Source organism: Tachyglossus aculeatus, chromosome 22, assembly GCF_015852505.1.
Source record: "Tachyglossus aculeatus isolate mTacAcu1 chromosome 22, mTacAcu1.pri, whole genome shotgun sequence".
Classification (NCBI taxonomy): Eukaryota; Metazoa; Chordata; class Mammalia; order Monotremata; family Tachyglossidae; genus Tachyglossus; species Tachyglossus aculeatus.
The window spans coordinates 39,983,657-40,004,859 of record NC_052087.1 but is presented as its reverse complement, the minus strand read 5'-3'; the positions used below and the strand labels follow the sequence as shown (position 1 = coordinate 40,004,859).

The window sequence follows — 21,203 nt, the reverse complement described above, 5'->3', positions numbered from 1 at the left end:
TCTTTCCACTGAACCACGCTGCTTCTAATTGATGACATTCCCCCTGTTCTTAAAAAATAATCATAATTATGGTGTAAAGCTGCATGCCCTAGTAGCGAGAGCATGGACCTGGGAATCAGAAGGACCTGGGTTCTAATCCTGGCTCCACCACTTGTCTGTCGTGTGACCTTCAAGTCACTTCACTTCTCTGGCCCTCAGTTTCCTCATCTGTAAAAGGGGGACTGAGACTGTGAGCCCAACGTGGGACAACCTGATTGCCTTGCAGTGCTTAGAACAGTGCTTGGCACATAGTAAGTACTTAACAAATGCCATCATTATTATTATTATACACATAACTGAACAAATTTATGACAGTGTGTGTCCACGGAGTCGCTCCGGGTCAGAAATGACTCGAAGGCATTTGAGGAAGAAGAAAATGGGGATTGAGACTATGAGCCCTGTGTGGGATAGAGACTGTGCCCAATCCGATTTGCTCGTATCCGCCCCAGATCTTAGTACAGTGCCTGGCACATAGTAAGCGCTTAACCATCATCATCATCATCAATCGTATTTATTGAGTGCTTACTGTGTGCAGAGCACTGTACTAAGCGCTTGGGAAGTACAAAATTGGCAACATATAGAGACAATCCCTACCCAACAGTGGGCTCACAGTCTAAAAGGGGGAGACAGAGAACAAAATCAAACATACTAACAAAATAAAATAAATAGAATAGATATGTACAAGTGAAATAAATAAATAAATAAATAGAGTAATAAATATGTACAAACATATATAGATACCAATACCATAATTATTATTAATCATTATTACTCCGGGCCGAGGTACACCAAGTGTCGGGGGAGATATAAAACAATCAAGTCAGACACAGTCCCTGACCTCTACGAGACACCCAGTCTACAGGGGGGAGGGAGGACAGGTATTGAATCCCCATTTCACAGATGAGGAAACTGAGGCCCAGGGAAATGAAGTGCATCCGAGGTCACAAAGGAAGCAAATTGAAGAGCTGGGATTAGAACTCGGGTCCCCTGACTCTTTCCACTAAGTCACGCTGCTTCCGGCTGCCTCACCCTACGTCATGATGAGGAGTGAGACGGATGGGTTGTGGGGTGGGGTGTCGAACCCTGGAGTACCCACCTTTTGACGTAGCAGACGGCAAGGACGGCTGCAGCGACGAAGAAGATCAGAGCGAGCACCAGGAGCGTGGTGGGCAAACCTGGGAAAAAATGGGATTTGTTAAGCGCTTACTATGTGCCAGGCAGTGTATTGGGTACTGAGGGAGATACAAGTCAATCAGGTTGGACACGGTAATCCCTGTCCCGCTTGGGGCTCACAATCTTAATCACCATTTTGCAGATGAGATGACTGAGGCCCAGAGAAGTGAAGTGACTTGTCCAAGGTCACACAGCAGCAGACGGGTGATGGAGGCAGAATTAATAATAATAATAATGGTATTTGTTAAGTGTTTACTATGTGCAAAGCACTGTTCTAAGCGCTGGGGGGATACAAAGTGATCAGGTTGTCCCTTGTGGGGCTCACAGTCTTAATCCCCATTTTACAGATGAGGGAACTGAGGCACAGAGAAGTGAAGTGGCTTGCCCAAAGTCACACAGCTGACAATTGGTGGAGCCGGAATTTGAACCCATGACCTCTGACTCCAAAGCCTGGGCTCTTTCCACCGAGCCACGCTGCTTCTAGACTGTGAGCCCACTGTTGGGTAGGGACCATCTCTATGTGTTGCCAACTTGTACTTCCCAAGTGCTTAGTACAGTGCTCTGCACACAGTAAGCGCTCAATAAATACGATTGATTGATTGATTGATTCTCTATCCCAGGTCCTTCTGGTTCACCAGCCCGGGTTGTGGTCACGAGGCCTCGCTGCTTCTCAGTGATGACATTGTTCATTTATGCCCACTATGTTGGCCCAGGCCCGGCCTGGAGATTTCTAATTCAGCCACGATTTCATTCATTTAATTCATTTATTCAATCATATGCAGAGCGATTTATTAAGCACTTGGAAAGTACAATACAGCAATAAAGAGAGGCAATCCCTGCCCACAACGAGCTCATCATCATCAATTGTATTTATTGAGCACTTACTGTGTGCAGAGCACTGTACTAAGCGCTTGGGAAGTACAAATTGGCAACATATAGAGACAGTCCCTACCCAACAGTGGGCTCACAGTCTAAAAGGGGGAGACAGAGAACAAAACCAAAAATAGTAACAAAATAAAATAAATAGAATAGATATGTACAAGTAAAATAAATAAATAAATAAATAGAGTAATAAATATGTACAAACATATATACATATATACAGGTGCTGTGGGGAAGGGAAGGAGGTAAGATGGGGGGGGATGGAGAGGCAGAGGAGGGGGAGAGGAAGGAAGGGGCAAGACTGTGATCTCTCTCACAGTCTAGAGAGATCAGGGATCAGGACAGCAGCCTTGGGGAGGAAAGTCTTCCCCGGGCTGGAAGAGTTTTGTCCTCAAATGCGCAAGATTTCCCTCTTCTCCCACTTGTCAACCTCACATCAGAATGCAAGCAGCTTGTCTACTGGAAATGTCTCCTGCTTCCTCTTTTATGGTGCTTTTTAAGCGCTTACTTTGTGCCAAACACTGGACTTTTAGACTGTGAGCCCACTGTTGGGTAGGGACTATCTCTATATGTTGCCAACTTGTACTTCCCAAGCGCTTAGTACAGTGCTTTGCACACAGTCAGCGCTCAATAAATACGATTGACTGATTGATTGATTGATTGATTGATTGATTGACTAAACACAAATAACCAGGTTGGACACAATCCCTTTCCCACATAATAATGACGGCATTTATTAAGTGCTTAGTACGTGCAAAGCGCTGTTCTAAGCGCTGGGGAGGTTACAAGGTGATCAGGTTGTCCCACGGGGGGCTCACGGTCTTCATCCCCATTTCACAGATGAGGTAACTGAGGCCCAGAGAGGTGAAGTGACTGGCCCAAAGTCACACAGCTGACAGTTGGCACAGCCGGGTTTTGAACCCATGACCTCTGACTCCAAAGCCCGGGCTCTTTCCACTGAGCCACACTGCCCGCATGTGACTCGCAGTCTAAATTGGCTGGACTACTCAATCAGTTAATCAATCAATGGCATTTATTGAGCACTCACTGAGTGCAGAATACTCTACTTAGTGCTTGGCACTGTTCTAAGAGCTTGGTTAAGATCTAATACCTATCTTACAGATGAGGAAGCTGCGACACAGAAAAGTGAAATGACTTCCCCAAGGTCATTCAGTTAACAAGTGGTGGACCTGGAATTAGAACCCAGGTCCTTTCATTCCCAGGCCCATGCTCTTTCCACTAGGCAACACTGCTTCCCTGCTTTTGTTGAATTTTCTCAAGCGCTTAGTATAGCGCATTGCACTCAGTGGGTGTTCAAACAATTTTAATTCTACCACTACCACTGCTGCTGCTACTACTACTATTAATGTTGCCAACTTGTACTTCCCAAGCGCTTAGTACAGTGCTCTGCACACAGTAAGCGCTCAATAAATACGATTGAATGAACGAATGAATGAATACTACTAATAATGATGGTATTTGTGATAATGGTAATGATGGATCTAAGCGCTCGGGGGATACAAGGTGATCAGGTTGTCCCACATGGGGCTCACAGTCTTAATCCCCATTTTACAGATGAGGTAACTGAGGCATAGAGAAGTTAAGTGACTTGCCCAAAGTCACACAGCTGACAAGCGGCGGAGCCGGGATTAGAACCCATAACCTCTGATTCCCAAGCCCGTGCTACTAATATCACTACTACCGATCGATCAATCGTATTTATTGAGTGCTTACTGTGTGCAGAGCACTGTACTAAGCGCTTGGGAAGTACAAGTTGGCATCACCACCTTTCAGCTCCGAGCAGGACAGAAACTTTGCACCTTGTCACTCAGAAGATACCTCTAGAACTGCAAACTAAACCTAATTCCTCATTGAAACCAACCAAGCGCTTAGTCCAGTGCTCTGCACACAGTAAGTGCTCAATAAATACGATTGAATGAATGAATCAATCAATCGTATTTATTGAGCACCTACCGTGTGCGGAGCAGACAGGGACTTAGGGAATCTGAATTTTGGGGCAACGCTCAGTAGCGCAGAGAGGCAATGTGGCCTAGTGTTTGTTTGTTTGAAGAATCCCAAGTAGAGGGATATTCACTCCACCCCCAGCCCTTCAGCACTTATGTACACGTCTTCAATTTATAGATTAAAAATTACTTATTCATTCATATTGACGTCTGCCTCCCCCTCTAGACCGTAAATTCAAATGGGCAGGGAACATGTTCATTCTGGTGCATTGTTCTCTCCCAAGCACTTAGTACCATAGTACTTATTACTATTATTATATCATAATAATTGTGGTATTTGTTAATAACAATAATAATAATGACGATGGCATTTATTAAGTGCTTACAATGTGCAAAGCACTGTTCTAAGCACAGGGGGGGTTACAAGGTGATCAGGTTGTCCCACATGGGGTTTACAGTCTTCACCCCCATTTTACCCCCATCATTTAGACTGTGAGCTCACTGCTGGGTAGGGACTGTCCCTACATGTTGCCAACTTGTACTTCCCAAGCGCTTACTACAGTGCTCTGCACACAGTAAGCGCTCAATAAATACGATTGATGATGATGATTTTACAGATGAGGGAACTGAGGCCCAGAGAAGGGAAATGACTTGTCCAAAGTCACACAGCTGACAAGCGGCAGAGGCGGGATTTGAACCCACGCCCTCTGACTCCAAAGCCCGGGCTCTTTCCACCGAGCCACGCCGCTTCTCACTTACTAAATGTCAGCCACCGTACTAGGCACTGGGACAGATACAAGACATCTATAAATAAATGTATAAATGTAGATAAGAAAAGTAGAGGGTCACTACCTCCAAACACAACTCCTTCATTCTTAAAGGCAGCTTGGCTTCCAACGGGTAACGTCACTTCGTCTTCCATTAGCCGAGTTGTTTCCCAAAGGGCTTCTGTTACACAGATCAGTTTCCTCCTTCTTCCTCGTGGAGGAGGGGAAGGCGTGGAGGCCTGCGAGGTGGCCTGTGCGGCGTCTGTGACATTATACTCCGCGGCAGAGGAGGCAGTCGGGGTAATTCCGTGGTCCTCGGTGGAGGTGATACTGGATGTTTTCGGGTTGCACGAATCAGTCCAAGTGTCTACGGGGAAATGGAGACGTTCACCGAGTTACAGGGCTAACAATAATAATAACAATGATGATGATGATGTTATTTGTTAAGCGCTTAGTATGTGCCGAGCACCATTATAAGCCCTGGGATAGATACAAGGTTATCAAGTTGTCCCACATGGGGCTCACAGTCTTAATCCCCATTTTACAGATGAGGTAACTGAGGCCCAGAGAAGTTAAGTAATTTACCCAAAGTCACACAGCTGACAAGCGGTGGAGCTGGGATTAGAACCCACCACCCCTGACTCTCAAACCCGCACTCTTTCCACTAAGCCACCTTGCTTCTCTACTAGCTTCAGCTGCAATCCAAGAGGCCTCCTCCTCCCCAAAGCTGTGACCCTAGGCCCCCCTTTTCCTTTAATGGTATTTATTAAACGCTTAAACATCAAACACTGTTCAAAGTGCGGGGGTAGATACAAGTTAATTAGGCTGGACAGAGTCCCTTTCCCATGTGGGGCTCACTAAGTAGGAGGGAAAACAGGAGAACTGAGGCATGGAGAAGAAAGTTCTCTTTGGGCAGGGAATGTGTCTTTTTGTTGCTATAATGTAGTCTCCCTAGCGCTTTTAGTACAATGCTCTGCATATAGTAAATGCTCAATAAATACAGTTGACTGAATGAAGTGATTTGCCCAAGGTCACAAGAAGCAAGCATTTGGCAGAGCCGGGATTAGAACTCAGGTCCTCTCACTCCTAGGCCCCGGGGTCTTTCCACTAGGCCTTGCTGCTTCTCTCCTTTTCCTTTCCTTCCACTCAAGGCTACAGCTCGAAACAAAGATCTGGCTTTAATAATGATGGCATTTATTAAGCGTTTACTATGTGCAAAGCACTGTTCTAAGCGCTGGGGATGTTACAAGGTGATCAGGATGTCCCACGGGGGGCTCACAGTCTTCATCCCCATTTTACAGATGAGGGAACTGAGGCCCAGAGAAGTGAAGTGACTTGCCCAAAGTCACACAGCTGACAATTGGCAGAGCCGGGATTTGAACCCATGCCTTCTGACTCCAAAGCCCATGCTGCTTTGCTTGAGTTGGGCACTTGGCAGCGAGATTTGTTAAAAATTGAAGCCCACCAGGATCACTGGCATGGAATAACTATCATTAATAATAATAATAATAATAATAATAATAATGGTATTTATTAAGTGCTTACTATGTGCCAAGAACTGTTCTAAGCGCTGGGGGAGATGCAAGGTAATTAGGTTGTCCCACATGAGGCTCACAGTCTTCACCCCCATTTTGCAGAGGAGGTAACTAAGGCACAGAGAAGTTAAGTGACTTGCCCAAAGTCACACAGCTGACAAGCGCTGGAGTAGATGCAAGGTAATTAGGTTATCCCACATGAGGCTCACAGTCTTCACCCCCATTTTGCAGATGAGGTAACTGAGGCACAGAGAAGTTAAGTGACTTGCCCAAAGTCACACAGTGGCGGAGGTGGGATTGGAACCCACGACCTCTGACTCCCAAGCCGAGGCTCTTCCTGCGAAGCCCCGCTGCTTCTCAAACTATGAGTCAACTATAGATCCAATTAACATATCGGATCTCAGACTATGGATCAACTCTCAACAACAATGATAAAAATACTAGTTTTAAAAAATGATTCTAAGATGCTGAATCAGTCTATAGCAGCAGAACCCAGATGTATAATTAGCAGCCAGGTAGTTTGGGCTATTCAAATCTAAGTTCCTTTCCTTGAAAAATGCCAATTTTAAAATAATATCCATCCTATAATACTTTTATTTGTGCATATTCCTTTACAGTATCTCTCTCATCATCATCATCATTGCCAATGATATTCATCGAGAGCTTACTGTGTACAGAGCACTGTACTAAGCACTTGGGAAAGGACAATATAACAGAGTAGGTAGACACACTCCCTGCCCACAACGAGCTTATGGTTTAAAGGGGGAGACAGCCATTGATATAAAAAAATAGTTTAAATAGTTTAATAGTTTAAATAGTTTAAAATATATTTACAAACACGTACATAAGTGTTCTCAATAGTTTGCTCATGATGTTCTGGTGAGGAATGGAGAGGCAGATTTTATTATTTCAATGGAATCTGAGGCACAGAGAAGTCAAGGGACTTTTCTGTGGTCACACAGCAATAACGGGACTAATAATACCTTGTACTGTCATACTTTTGCTTCCTGAACTCCTCGCCTTTCTTCCTAAACCCTCTCTTTAATGTTCCCATCTCACTAGATGACACCACCAACCTCAATCCGCAGGCAAATCCTATCCTTTTTTTTTCCTTTTTTACAGTACCTGTTAAGCAATAATAATAATAATAATGGCATTTATTAAGCGCTTACTATGTGCAAAGCACTGTTCTAAGCACTGGGGAAGTTACAAGGTGATTAGGTGTCCCACAGGGGGCTCACAGTCTTAATCCCCATTTTACAGATGAGGGAACTGAGGCCCAGAGAAGCTAAGTGACTTGCCCAAAGTCACAGAGGTGACAAGTGCCATTATTATTACTAAGTGGCAGAGCGGGGATTTGAACCCATGACCTCTGACTCCAAAGCCCGGGCTCTTTCCACTGAGCCACGCTGCTTCACTTCACAGGAGGCCTTCCCAGACTGAGCCCCCTACTTCCTCTCCCCCTCCTTCCCCTCTCCATCCCCCCCCCCCACGCTGCCTTACCTCCTTCCCTTCCCCACAGCACCTGTATATATGTATATACATTTGTTTGTATTTATTACTCTAGTTATTTATTTATTTTACTTCTACCTATCTATTCTATTTATTTTATTTTGTTAATATGTTTGGTTTTGTTCTCTGTCTCCCCCTTCTAGACTGTGAGCTCACTGCTGGGTAGGGACTGTCTCTATATGTTGCCAACTTGTACTTCCCAAGTGCTTAGTACAGTGCTCTGCACACAGTAAGCACTCAATAAATTGATTGATTGATTGATTGATTGATTGTTGGGTAGGGACCATCTCTATATGTTGCCAACTTGGACTTCCCAAGCGTTTAATACAGTGCTCTGCACACAGTAAGCGCTCAATGAATACGATTGACTGATTGATTGATTGATTCACTTGTCTGCTGTGTGACCTTAGGCAAGTCACTTAACTTCCCTGTGCCTCAGTTACCTCCTCTGTAAAATGGGTATTAAAACCATGATCCCCCTGCGGGACAACCTGATCACCTTGTAGCCTCCCCAGTGCTTAGAACAGTGCTTTGCATATAGTAAGCGCTTAACAAATACCACCATTATTATATGTATATGTATATGCATATATATACACATATATATGTATATACATGTATAAAATATACATGCATATACAGTATAATATACATGTATATAAATGTATATACATATATATATATATTTTTATATATGTATATACATGTATATACATGTATATAAATGTATATACATATATATGTATATATATTTTATATATGTATATACGTTTGCACGTATTTATTACTATATTTATTTATTTATTTACTTGACTTGTACATATCTATTCTATTTATTTTATTTTGTTGGTGTGTTTGGTTTTGTTCTCCGTCTCCCCCTTTTAGACTGTGAGCCCACTGTTGGGTAGGGACTGTCTCTAGATGTTGCCAACTTGTACTTCCCAAGTACAGTGCTCTGCACACAGTAAGCGCTAAATAAATATAATTGATCGATCGATTGATTGATTATTATTATTATTATTAAGTGGCAGAGCTTGCTCACACGCTTCTCCTTCCTTTCTGGCTCTCCTCCTCTCACTCGCCTCTCGTTCTGAGGGTCTAGAAGAGGAGCTTACATGCTTCTCCTTCCTTTCTGGCTCTTCTCCTCTCACTCGCCTCTCATCCTGAGGGTCTAGAAGAGGAGCTTAGGGCTGGGGCTACCTCTAGACTGTAACCTCTTTGCGGGCAGGGAATGTGACCGTTTATTGTTCTACTGAACTCTCCCAAGCGCTTTCTACACCCAGTAAGCGCTCAATAAATACGATCGACTCACTACCCATCTGGGGCCCTGAAGGCTGGCCTCCAGTCACCATGGTAACCAGCCAAATCCATCTTTTCAAGGCATAATGAAGGGAAATGACAGGCCTTTTCTATGAGTCCCCGGTGGCTCTCCACATGACGCATTTTTCATTCATCAAAAAAAATAAAAATGGTTATGCAGCAGAAAGTTGTTTTCGCTTTGTTTCCCCCGTCTCCTTTAAAGCTCGCCAGAAAGATAAATTCGGTTCGGAGGAAGGAGCAGATGGGAAGAACAAAGGCCCCTTGCTATCGCTGCTTTGGCAGCTGGCTAACCGGTGGGCTGACTGACCATTTGGCCATCGGACAACAACTGAGCCTTTTTCCCGGCCTTGTTCCTCCCAGCCTGCCCTCAACCCGAAACGGCTGAACGGGGAGCAAGATTTAGCTGTTATTATTATCAATCAATCAATCAATCAGTCAATAGTATTGATTGAGTGCTTACTCTGTGCAGAGCACTGTACTAAGCACCTGGGAGAGTGCAATACAGCAGAATTAGCAGACACGGTCCCTGCCCATAACGAGCGGACGAGTCTAGAGGACGATCTTACAGTCTGGAAGATTATGCGTTATGTATTATAATAATACAGCATAATTGAAGCAGCACAGCACAGTAGATAGAGAGCACTCGCCTGGGAGGCCGAAAGTTACTCCATAACTGTGTGACCTTGGGCAAGTCACTTCTTTTCTGTGGGCCTCAGTTACCTCACCTGGAAAATGGGGATTGAGACTGTGAGTCCCACGTGGGACAGGGACTGTGTCCACCTCAATTTGCTTGCATCCACCCCAGCGCCTAGTAAAGCGTCCAGCACATACTAGCCGCTTAACAAATCATCATCATCATCATCAATCGTATTTATTGAGCGCTTACTGTGTGCAGAGCACTGTACTAAGCGCTCGGGAAGTACAAGTTGGCAACATATAGAGACAGTCCCTACCCAACAGTGGGCTCACAGTCTAGAGAGCCCGGGCTTTGGAGTCGGAGGTCATGGGTTCAAATCCTGGCTCTGCAAATTGCCAGTTGTGTGACTTCGGGAAAGTCACTTAACTTCTCTGTGCTTCAGTTACCTCATCTGTAAAATGGGATTAAGACTGTGAGCCCCACGTGGGACAACCCTGATTATCTTGTATCTCCCCCAGCGCTTAGAGCAGTGCTTGGCACATAGTAAGCACTTAACTACCATCATTATTATCATTATTATTATTAATATGGCAGCACTTTGCTTTGGCCATGCAGAGCTGGGCTTCTGATTTCTGGAGCTCTCCTTCCAAGACTTCCCCAGTCTGAGTCACAGAAGAGCAACTCAGTAATCCCCATGATTAAATACAAAATACCAGATACAGCCATAGCTCTAATCCTGACATCTTTTCCCATAGCCCTCCTGCAGTTCATTCATTCATTCAATCATATTTATTGAGTGCTTACCATGTGCAGAGCACTGTACTAAGCGCTTGGAAAGTACAATTCATTGACGCGGCTTGCTTACACGAAGCCATGCCAACTGAGATCAGACACGGAAGCAGGGACGGGAATCCTGCTTCATGCAAGACTTTGCCTGGAGCACAGGCCCAGGAGTCAGAAGGTCATGGGTTCTAATCCCGGCTCCGCCAATTGTCAGCTATGTGGGGATTGAGACTGTGACTGTGACTGAGACTGTGATTGTGACAGGCTGTGCGTGGCATGGTAGGCTGTGCGCAGCATGGTTCAGTGGAAAGATCACGGGCTTTGGAGTCAGAGGTCATGGGTTCAAATCCCGGCTCCGCCAATTGTCAGCTGTGTGACTTGGGGCAACTCACTTCACTTCTCTGTGCCTCAGTTCCCTCATCTGTAAAATGGGGATGAAGACTGTGAGCCCCCCATGGGACAACCTGATCACCTTGTAACCTCCCCAGCTCTTAGAACAGTGCTTTGCACATAATAAGCGCTTAATAAATGCCATTTTTATTATTATTATTATGTGGGACAGTGACTGTGTCCAACCTGATATGCTTGTATCCAGCCCAGTGCTTAGTAATAATAATAATGATAATAATAATAATAATAATAGCACTGTGCCTGACACACAGTAAGTGCTCAATAAATACATTTGAATGATTGAACAAATATCACAATTATTTTTAACTATTATTAATAGTAATGATAATAACGATGGTATTTGTTAGGCGCTTACTATGTGCAAAGCACTGTTCAAGTGCTGGGGAGGATACAAGGTGATCAGGTTGTTCCAAGTGGAGTTCTCTATTAATATCTCTTTCCAGAGGAAAGCATGCTATCCTTCCTGTAGACTTTAAGTTCTTTGAGTGTAGGGATTATGTCCACCAACTCTGTTGTACTCTCCCAAGCGCTTAGTACAGTGCCCTGTACATAGTAGACTGACTGCCAGCTCCTTTAGGGCAAGGAATATGTCTCCCAACTCTATTGTACTTTCTCAAGGGACAAGTGAGGAGCAGCATGGCTTAGTGGCAAGAGCCCTGGCTTGGGAGACAGAGGTTGTGGGTTCTAATCCCGGCTCCGCCACTTGTCTGCTGTGTGACCTTGGCCAAGCCACTTCACTTCTCTGTGCCTCAGTTACCTCATTTATAAAACGGGATTAAGAATGTGTGCCCCACGTGGGACAACCTGATTACCTTGTATCCACCCCAGCGCTTAGAACAGTGCTTGGCACATAGCAAACGTTTAACAAATACCATCATCATTACTAGTAGTAGTACAGTGTTCTGTACACACTGCGTTCCCTTTTAAACTGTAATTCATTCATTCAATTGTATTTATTGAGCGCTTACTGTGTGCAGAGCATTCATTCCTTCATTCAATCATATTTATTGAGCGCTTACTGTGTGCACAGCACTGTACTAAGCATTTGGAAAGTACAATTTGGCAACAGATGGAGACCATCCCTACCCAACAATGGGCTCACAGTCTAGAAGGGGGAGACAGACAACAAAACAAAACAAGTAGACAGGTGTCACTGTACTAAGTGTTTGGGAGAGAACAATATAACACTAATAAGCTCATTGTGGATGAAGAACATGTCTACCATCTCTGTTGCACTGTACTCTTCCAAGTGCTTAGTACAGTGCTCTACACACAGTAAACACTCAATAAATACCATTGACTGATCGAAAAATACCACTGATTATTTGATTGATTGATTCTTTTTGTCACCAGCGTTTTATCTCTTAGTTCAGGCACCACTTGGGGCTTTTGAGAAAGCGAAAGACACTCCAATGCTTGGAGCAAAGAAACTTTTTTATGGTATTTTGTTAAATGCTTTCTATGTGTCAAGCACCGTTCCAAGCCCTGGGGTAGATAACGAGTTAATCAGGTCAGACAGAGTCCCGGTCCTACATGGGGTTCACAGTCTAAGTAGGAGTGAGAGCAGGTATTTCACATTTTTAGACTGTGAGCCCACTGTTGGGTAGGGACTGTCTCAATGTGTTGCCAATTTGTCCTTCCCAAGCGCTTAGTACAGTGCTCTGCACATAGTAAGCACTCAATAAATACGATTGATTGATTGATTGATAATAATAATAATAATAATAATAATAATAATAATAATAATAACGGTATTTGTTAAGCGCTTCCTATGTGCCAAGCACTGTCCTAAGCACTGGGGTAGATACAGGGTGATCAGGTTGTCCCACGTGGGGCTCACAGTCTGAATCCCCATTTTACAGATGAGGGAACTGAGGCACAAAGGTCAAGGTCAAACAGCTAAGTGGCGGAGGTGGGATTAGAACCCACGTCCTCTGACTCCCAAGTCTGGGCTCTTTCCACTGAGCAACACAGCCCCCGGCCCACGTCATCCCCCGGGCCTGGAATGTCCTCCCTCTGCCCATCCGCCAAGCTAGCTCTCTTCCTCCCTTCAAGGCCCTACTGAGAGCTCACCTCCTCCAGGAGGCCTTCCCAGACTGAGCCCCTTCCTTCCTCTCCCCCTCGTCCCCCTCTCCATTCCCCCCATCTTACCTACTTCCCTTCCCCACAGCACCTGTATATATGTATATATGTTTGTACATATTCATTACTCTATTTATTTTACTTGTACATATCTATTCTATTTATTTTATTTTGTTAGTATGTTTGGTTTTGTTCTCTGTCTCCCCCTTTTAGACTGTGAGCCCACTGTTGGGTAGGGACTGTCTCTATATGTTGCCAACTTGGACTTCCCAAGTGCTTAGTACAGCGCTCTGCACACAGTAAGCGCTCAATAAATACGATTGATTGATTGATTGATTTTACACATAAGGGAATAGAAACATAGGTAAATGAAGTGACTTGCCCCAGGTCATACAGCAGACAAGTGACAGAACCGAGGTTATTCCCCAGGGCCTCTGACTCCAGGCCCTTATTCCTTCCAAGAGGCCGTGGTCTTCCCAGATCCCAAACCAGTGAACGCCGCACTAACCTGATGCATTGTAACAATAGACAAAGTGCCGTTTGCTCCGATCAACTCTCCACTCCACCACGCCCGTCTTATTCTTTCCGCACTTGGGGTTTGCCGTATTCCGAGAAATGACCAGGAACTCACTGGCCACCCAGCCAAAGCTACAACAGAACAGCATAGATCAATTAATCAATCCATCAAGTTAATTTCTTGAGCATTTACCGTGTGCAGAGAACTGCGTTACAGGCTTGGGAAAGTATGAAACAATAGAAGCAGCGTAGCTCAGTGGAAAGAGCCTGGGCTTTGGAGTCAGAGGTCCTGGGTTCAAATCCCGGCTCCGCCAATTAGCTGTGTGACTTTGGGCAAGTCACTTAGCTTCTCTGTGCCTCAGTTACCTCATCTGTAAAATGGGGATTATGACTGTGAGCCCCCCGTGGGACAACCTGATCACCTTGTAATATCCCCAGCGCTTAGAACAGTGCTTTGCACATAGTAAGTGCTTAATAAATGCCATTATTCAGCGCTTAGAGCAGTGCTTTGCACATAGTAAGTGCTTAATAAATGCCATTATTATTATCAAAGTGTTTTCTATGATATTTGTTAGGCGCTTACTATGTATCAAGCACTGGTCTAAATTCTGGCGTAGATACAAATTCATTGGGTCTGATATAGTCCCTGTGCCATATAGGGCTCACAGTCTAAATAGGAGGGAGAACAGGTATTTCATCCCCATTTTACAGTTGAGGACACCGAGGCCTAGAGAAGTGAAGCGACTTGCCCATAGTCACACAGCAGGCAAGTGAGATTAAAACCCAGGTCCTCGGATTCCCAGGCCCATTATTTATCCAATAGGTTACACTGCTGAAGGTCTACACAGCCAAGAACTATGGATACAGCCTGGGCTTTAGAGTCCAAAGGGCTTGGGTTCTAATCCCAGCTCCACCCGTGGTCTGCTGAGTGACCTTGGGTAAGTCACTTCACTTCTCTGGACCTCCATTCCCTTCTCTATAAAATGGGGATTTAGACTGTGAGCTCCATGTGGGACAGGGACTGTATCCAGCCTGATTTTCTTGTATCCATCCCAGTGCTTAGTACGGTGCCTGGCATCCAGTAAGCGCTTAACAAATACCATTATTATTATTACGTGCATTGTCAATGCAGGGGCTTTGTCTGTGAAGGCTTCTTGAAGGAGATGCAATTTTTAGGAAGGTTTTTGAAAATGGGGAGAGTGTTGGACTGTTGGATATGAAAGGCGAGAGCATTCCAGGCTTGAAGGAGAATACAAGAAATAGATAATAATAATAATAATTGTGATCATCATCATCATCATCATCAATCGTATTTATTGAGTGCTTACTATGTGCAGAGCACTGTACTAAGCGCTTGGGAAGTACAAGTTGGCAACATATAGAGACAGTCCCTACCCAACAGTGGGCTCACAGTCTAAAAGGGGGAGACAGAGAACAAAACCAAACGTATGTGCCAGGCACTGTACTAAGCCTTGCGGTGGATACAAGTACATTGTATTGGACGCAATCCCTGTCCCATCTGGGGCTCCCCGTCTCAATCCCCATTTTACAGATGAGGTAACTGAGGCCCAGAGAAGTGAGGTGACTTACCCAAGGTCACACAGCCGACAAGTGGTGGAGCCGGAATTAGAACCCAGGACCTTCTGACTCCCCTTCCTTCTCCACAACTCCATGCTGAGGCAGAGCTGCTTAGGGTGGATGTAAGATCTCAATAGTCTGGTCTATGGGAATGTATTTTATTTTGTTAATATGTTTTTATTTTGTTAATATGTTTGGTTTTGTTCTCTGTCTCCCCCTTCTAGACTGTGAGCCCACTGTTGAGTAGGGACCATCTCTATATGTTGCCAGCTTGTACTTCCCAAGCGCTTAGTACAGTGCTCCGCACACAGTAAGCGCTCCATAAATACGATTGAATGAATGAATGAATCCCCTGCAATGCAGGGAGCAGTGTGGCTCAGTGGAAAGAGCCCAGGCTTTGGAGTCAGAGGTCACGGGTTCAAATCCCGGATCAGCCAACTGTCAGCTGCAAGTCACTTAACTTCTCTGGGCCTCAGTTGCCTCATCTGTAAAATGGGGATTGAGACTGGGAGCCCACCATGGGACAACCTGATCACCTTGTAACCTCCCCAGCGCGTAGAACAGTGCTTTGCACATAGTAAGCGCTTAAGTACTATTATTATTATTATTATTATTATTATTATTATTATTATTATTATTATTATTATTATCTCCCCTGCACATACCTGCAGGTCTCAAAGCCATGCATCCTGGCCTCCTCCACCTGGTCTTTGCTGGCCAGCTGGACTCCTAGCATCCTGCAGGCTTCCTTGCCTTCCGTGAAATTCAAGCCGGGGGATTTCTTGATGAGCGAGATACCCATTATCCTGCACTCAGGGGGGACGAGATCTGCCCGGGGAATGAATGACACAGAATTAATGAGAGGTATCTGCGAAACACCCGCTGTGGACTGAACGCTGTCATAAACTCTTGGGTGAGTGAAGTAGTATTAGCAGTAAGAGCGGCAGGAAAAGCATTTCTTGAGCACTTAGGGTAGGCTGTTGTTGGGTAGGGACCAAGCGCTTAGTACAGTGCTCTGCACACAGTAAGCACTCAATCTATATGTATACATATGTACATGTTTGTATGAATTTATTACTCTATTTATTTATTTATTTTATTTGTGCATATTTATTCTATTTATTTTGTTAATGTTTTGTTCTCTGTCTCCCCCTTCTAGACTGTGAGCCCACTGTTGGGTAGGGACTGTCTCTAGATGTTGCCAACTTGTACTTCCCAAGTGCTTAATACAGTGCTCTGCACACAGTAAGCGCTCCATACATATGTATATATGTATATGTTTGTATGAATTTATTACTCTATTTATTTTATTTGTGCATATTTATTCTATTTATTTTGTTAATGTTTTGTTCTCTGTCTCCCCCTTCTAGACTGTGAGCCCACTGTTGGGTAGGGACTGTCTCTATATGTTGCCAACTTGTACTTCCCAAGCGCTTAGTACAGTGCTCTGCACACAGTAAGCGCTCAATATATATGTATATATATGTATATGTTTGTATGAATTTATTGCTCTATTTATTTATTTATTTTATTTGTGCATATTTATTTTATTTATTTTGTTAATATGTTTTGTTCTCTGTCTCCCCCTTCTAGACTGTGAGCCCACTGTTGGGTAGAGACTGTCTCTATATGTTGCCAACTTGTACTTCCCAAGCGCTTAGTACAACGCTCTGCACACAGTAAGCGCTCAATAAATACGATTGAATGAATGAGCCCACTGTTGGGTAGGGACCATCTCTAGATGTTGCCAACTTGTACTTCCCAAGTGCTTAGTCCAGTGCTCTGCACACCGTAAGCGCTCAATAAATGCGATTGAATGAATAAGCCCACTGTTGGGTAGGGACCGTCTCTAGATGTTGCCAACTTGTACTTCCCAAGCGCTTAGTACAGTGCTCTGCACACAGTAAGCGCTCAATAGATACAATTGAATGAATGAATGAATAAATAAATACAATTGAATAAATGAATAGCCGTATTAAGGGCTGGCCGAGATGGTCGCCGGCTCCTGCTAGCCCACGGTTCCGTGATCCATCGCGGCGATGGTGGTTTATGGGGAGGGAGTCTTGTTCTTGGGGAAACATGTGAAGGTCAATATTCATTCATTCAATCATATTTATTGAGCGCTTACTATGTGGAGAGCACTTTAATCAGTACAAGTTGGAAAGTACAATTTGGCAATAAATAGAAACAATCCCTACCCAACAAAGGGCTCCCAGTCTAGAAGGGGAGAGACAGAAAACAAAACAAAACAAGTAGACAGGCATCAATAGCATCAATATAAATAAACAGAATATAGATATATACACATCATTAATAAAATAAATAGAATAATAAATATGTTCATGTATACACAAGTGCTGTAGAGTGGGGGGGTAGATCAAAGGGAGGGAGTTGGGGTGATGGGGAGGGGAGGAGGAGCAGAGGAAAAGGGGGGGCTCAGTCTGGGAAGGCCTCCTGGAGGAGGTGAGATACCAGAGTATGCTAGAGAAAGGTGATAATTAAAATAATAATGGCATTTTATTAAGCACTTACTGTGTGCCTGGCACTGTACTAAGCGCTGGGGTGAGTAAAAAAAAATTATAATAATAAAAATAATGATGGCATTTGTTAAGTGCTTACTATGTGCAAAGCACTGTTCTAAGCGCAGGGGGATAGAAGGTGATCAGGTTGGCCCACGTGGGGCTCTCAGTCGTAATCCCCATTTTACAGATGAGGTAACTGAGGCTCAGAGAAGTGAAGTGACTTGCCCAAGATCACACAGCAGACATGTGACAGAGGTGCGGTGACTACAAGCAAATCAGATTGGACACAGTCCCTGTCCCATGTGAGGTGCACAGCCTCAATCCCCATTTTACAAATGAGATAACTGAGTCCCAGAGAAGTGAAGCGACTTGCCCAAGGTCACACAGCAGACAAGTGGCGAAGGCAGAATTAGAACCCAGGCCCTTCTGACTCCCATGCTCTATCCACTACGCTCTGCTTCTTCTCGTGGTGAAGGTGGGGAGAGGACCACTGAAGCAGCGTGGCTCAGTGGAAAGAGCCCGGGCTTTGGAGTCAGATGTCATGGGTTCAAATCCCAGCTCCGCCAATTGTCAGCTGTGTGACTTTGGGCAAGTCACTTAGCTTCTCTGTGTCTCAGTTATCTCACCTGGAAAATGAGGATTAAGACTGTGAGCCCCATGTGGGACAACCTGATTACCGTGTAACCTCTCCAGTGCTCAGAACAGTGATTTGCGCATAGTAAGCGCTTAATAAATGCCATCAAAAAAAAATTCCAGTGCTGGCCAGGTCAGGACCAGAAAAATTTCATAAGGCCTGGGCCTCAGGTCTCTCCCACTCCTGAGTCTTGGAGAAGAAAGGAGAAGAAAGGTGGCTACCGGGAAGATGAAACGGCCACCTCGGGGTCCCAGGCCTTCCGCCCACGCCTCAGAGATAATAATAATAATAATAATAATAATGATAATAATAATAATAATAATAATAGTAAATGAAGCCACCTTCTCAAATCCCTCCCCTGCTGCTTTCAGGATGCAGCTGCTGATGGGGGACAATTACACACAAATTCTCCCCCTTACGGAAACAGCATGGGTTCTAATTCCTGCTCTGCCACTTGTCTGCTGTGTGACTTTAAGCAGGGCACTTCACTTCTCTGTGCCTCAGTTACCTCATCTGGAAAATGGGGGTGGAGACTGTGAGCCCCACGTGGGACGGGGACTGTGTCCAAACCGATTTGCTTGTATCCACCCCAGCGCTTAGTACGATACCTGGCACAAAGTAAGTGCTTAACAAATACCATAATCACTATTATTATTGAAGGCACATCTCCTCCTTCCCTGACTAAGCCCTCCTTACTTCTTCTCCTACTCATTTTTCATTCATTCAATCGTATTTATTGAGCGTGTACTATGTGCAGAGCACTGTACTAAGCGCTTGGGAAGTGCAAGTACACTTCTGTATCACCTGGACTTGCTTCCTTTATTCATCCCCTCTCCCAGCCCCGCTGCATTTATGTATATAGCTGTAATTTATTTAATTATATTAATAATAATAATAATAATGATGGCATTTGCTAAGCGCTTACTATGTGCAAAGCACTGTTCTAAGCACTGGGGGGATTCAAGGCGATCAGGTTGTCCCACGTGGGACGCACAATCTTCATCCCCATTTGACAGATGAGGTCACTGAGGCTCAGAGACATTAAGTGGACTTGCCCAAGGTCACGCAGCAGACATGTGGCAGAGTCTGGATTAGAACCCATGACCTCTGACTCCCAAGCCCAGGCTCTTTCCACTGAGCCACTCTGCTGCCGCCCCGCCTCTAGAGTATAAACTCATTGAAGGCAGGGTATGTGTCTTGTTTTTTTATCATATTGTACTCTCCCAAGCGCTTAGTACAGTGCTCTGCACACAGTAAGTGCTCAGTAAATATGACTCAGGGTGGCTCAGGGGATCAGCAGGCCCCAGTGATGTTAGTCAACGGGATAAGGATTCCAGAGTGTGAACCAAATTCTGATTTTCCTGATGGGAGAGGGGGCAGGCTTTCCTGACTGGCCTGCTGAAGGTCTGGGATGGGTTGGAGGGGATTTGGACATGATTTGCTTGAATCCACCCCTGCATTTATTAAGTGCCTGGCACATAGTAAGTGCTTTACAAACACCACAGTTATTATTTATTATTAGGCAGCTCCTTCTGTGTTGCAGGGAGTGAGATGGCATGGGGGTGAGGGGGAGTCTGCTATTACATTCGGTTTTGTGGGGAAGTGCTACAATGGGCCCAAAGATTCAAGAAAGCCGGGGTGATAGAGAACCGATGCTTAGGTTGGACCACTTTCCAAACTCATTTTTGCCTGATTTTATCCCAAAGAGGTGACTAAATTCGGGCGTGGCCAAAGACCCTTTACCTCTCCTTCTCCAGCGGCTCGAGATTCCTCCCTTCTTTTAGACTGTGAGCCCACTGTTGGGTAGGGACTGTCTCTATATGTTGCCAATTTGTACTTCCCAAGCGCTTAGTACAGTGCTCTGCACACAGTAAGCGCTCAATAAATACGATTGATTGATTGATTGATTGATTCAGCGAGACAGAAGGAAGAAAAAGCAAGATATTTTAACCTGACTATCCACCTCATTTGACTGTGGGCTCCCGGAAGGCAGGGAATCAGGGCGCATGCATGTCTTGCTTCTGGTGTGATCTCTCAAGGGTTTAGGACATAGACTTCTTCTAGACTGTGAGTCCACTGTTGGGTAGGGACCGTCTCTATATGTTGACAACTTGTACTTCCCAAGTGCTTAGTACAGTGCTCTGCACACAGTAAGCGCTCAATAAGTACGATTGATTGATTGATTGACCTAGCTCCTTCCTCAGTTGGTGCTCAGTGAACACCGGTGAGGATGAAGATGGTGGTATAAGCTAGTCGCGGGCTGGGAATGTGTCTACCAACTCTGTTGCATTGTACTCTTCCAAGCGCTTAGTACAGTGCTCTGCGCGCAGTAAGTGCTGGATCAATACCACTGATTGATTGATGAAAAGTCCACCAAGACTTTGCAATTTTGCTTGGTTTGTTCATTGCAGGAAGAGCCAATCACCTAACGGGTTTAGGTCCAAAGGGCAGAGCCCTTGGGGAGCAAGTAAGGGAAGAGGGAGTCGCCACCCTCCAGAAGCCCTCCTGTAGATGGGGACTTTACAGAATTAATGTCTCAAGGAGAGGAAGAGGAGGAAGAGGAGGGTGAGGAGGAGGACAAGGAGAGAGAGAGAGGAGGAATAATAAGAATAATAATGGCATTTGTTAAGTGCTTAGTATATGCAAAGCACTGTTCTAATTGCTGGGGATGTTACAAGGTGATCAGGTTGTCCCACTTGGGGCTCACAGTCTTTATCCCCATTTTACAGATGAGGTAACTGAGGCTCAGAGAAGTTAAGTAACTTGCCCAAAGTCACACAGCTGACATTTGGTGGACCAGGGATTTGAACCCATGACCTCTGACTCCAAAGCCAGTGCTCTTTCCACT

General features: G+C 44.8%; 1 protein-coding gene across 3 annotated transcripts in view; it reads right to left on the bottom strand.

Annotated features, from left to right (window-relative positions):
* LYVE1 (lymphatic vessel endothelial hyaluronan receptor 1) overlaps positions 1 to 21,203 on the bottom strand; it is a 29,329-nt gene that overhangs the window by 1,678 nt on the left and 6,448 nt on the right. For all 3 annotated transcript variants that reach the window (XM_038764772.1, XM_038764773.1, XM_038764774.1), the window contains exons 2-5: positions 15,865 to 16,027; positions 13,614 to 13,753; positions 4,911 to 5,192; positions 1,136 to 1,214 (exon numbers count right to left, since the gene is read on the bottom strand). In XM_038764772.1, the coding sequence (XP_038620700.1) occupies positions 1,136 to 1,214; positions 4,911 to 5,192; positions 13,614 to 13,753; positions 15,865 to 16,027 (664 nt within the window). The remainder of the gene's footprint in view (positions 1 to 1,135; positions 1,215 to 4,910; positions 5,193 to 13,613; positions 13,754 to 15,864; positions 16,028 to 21,203) is intronic.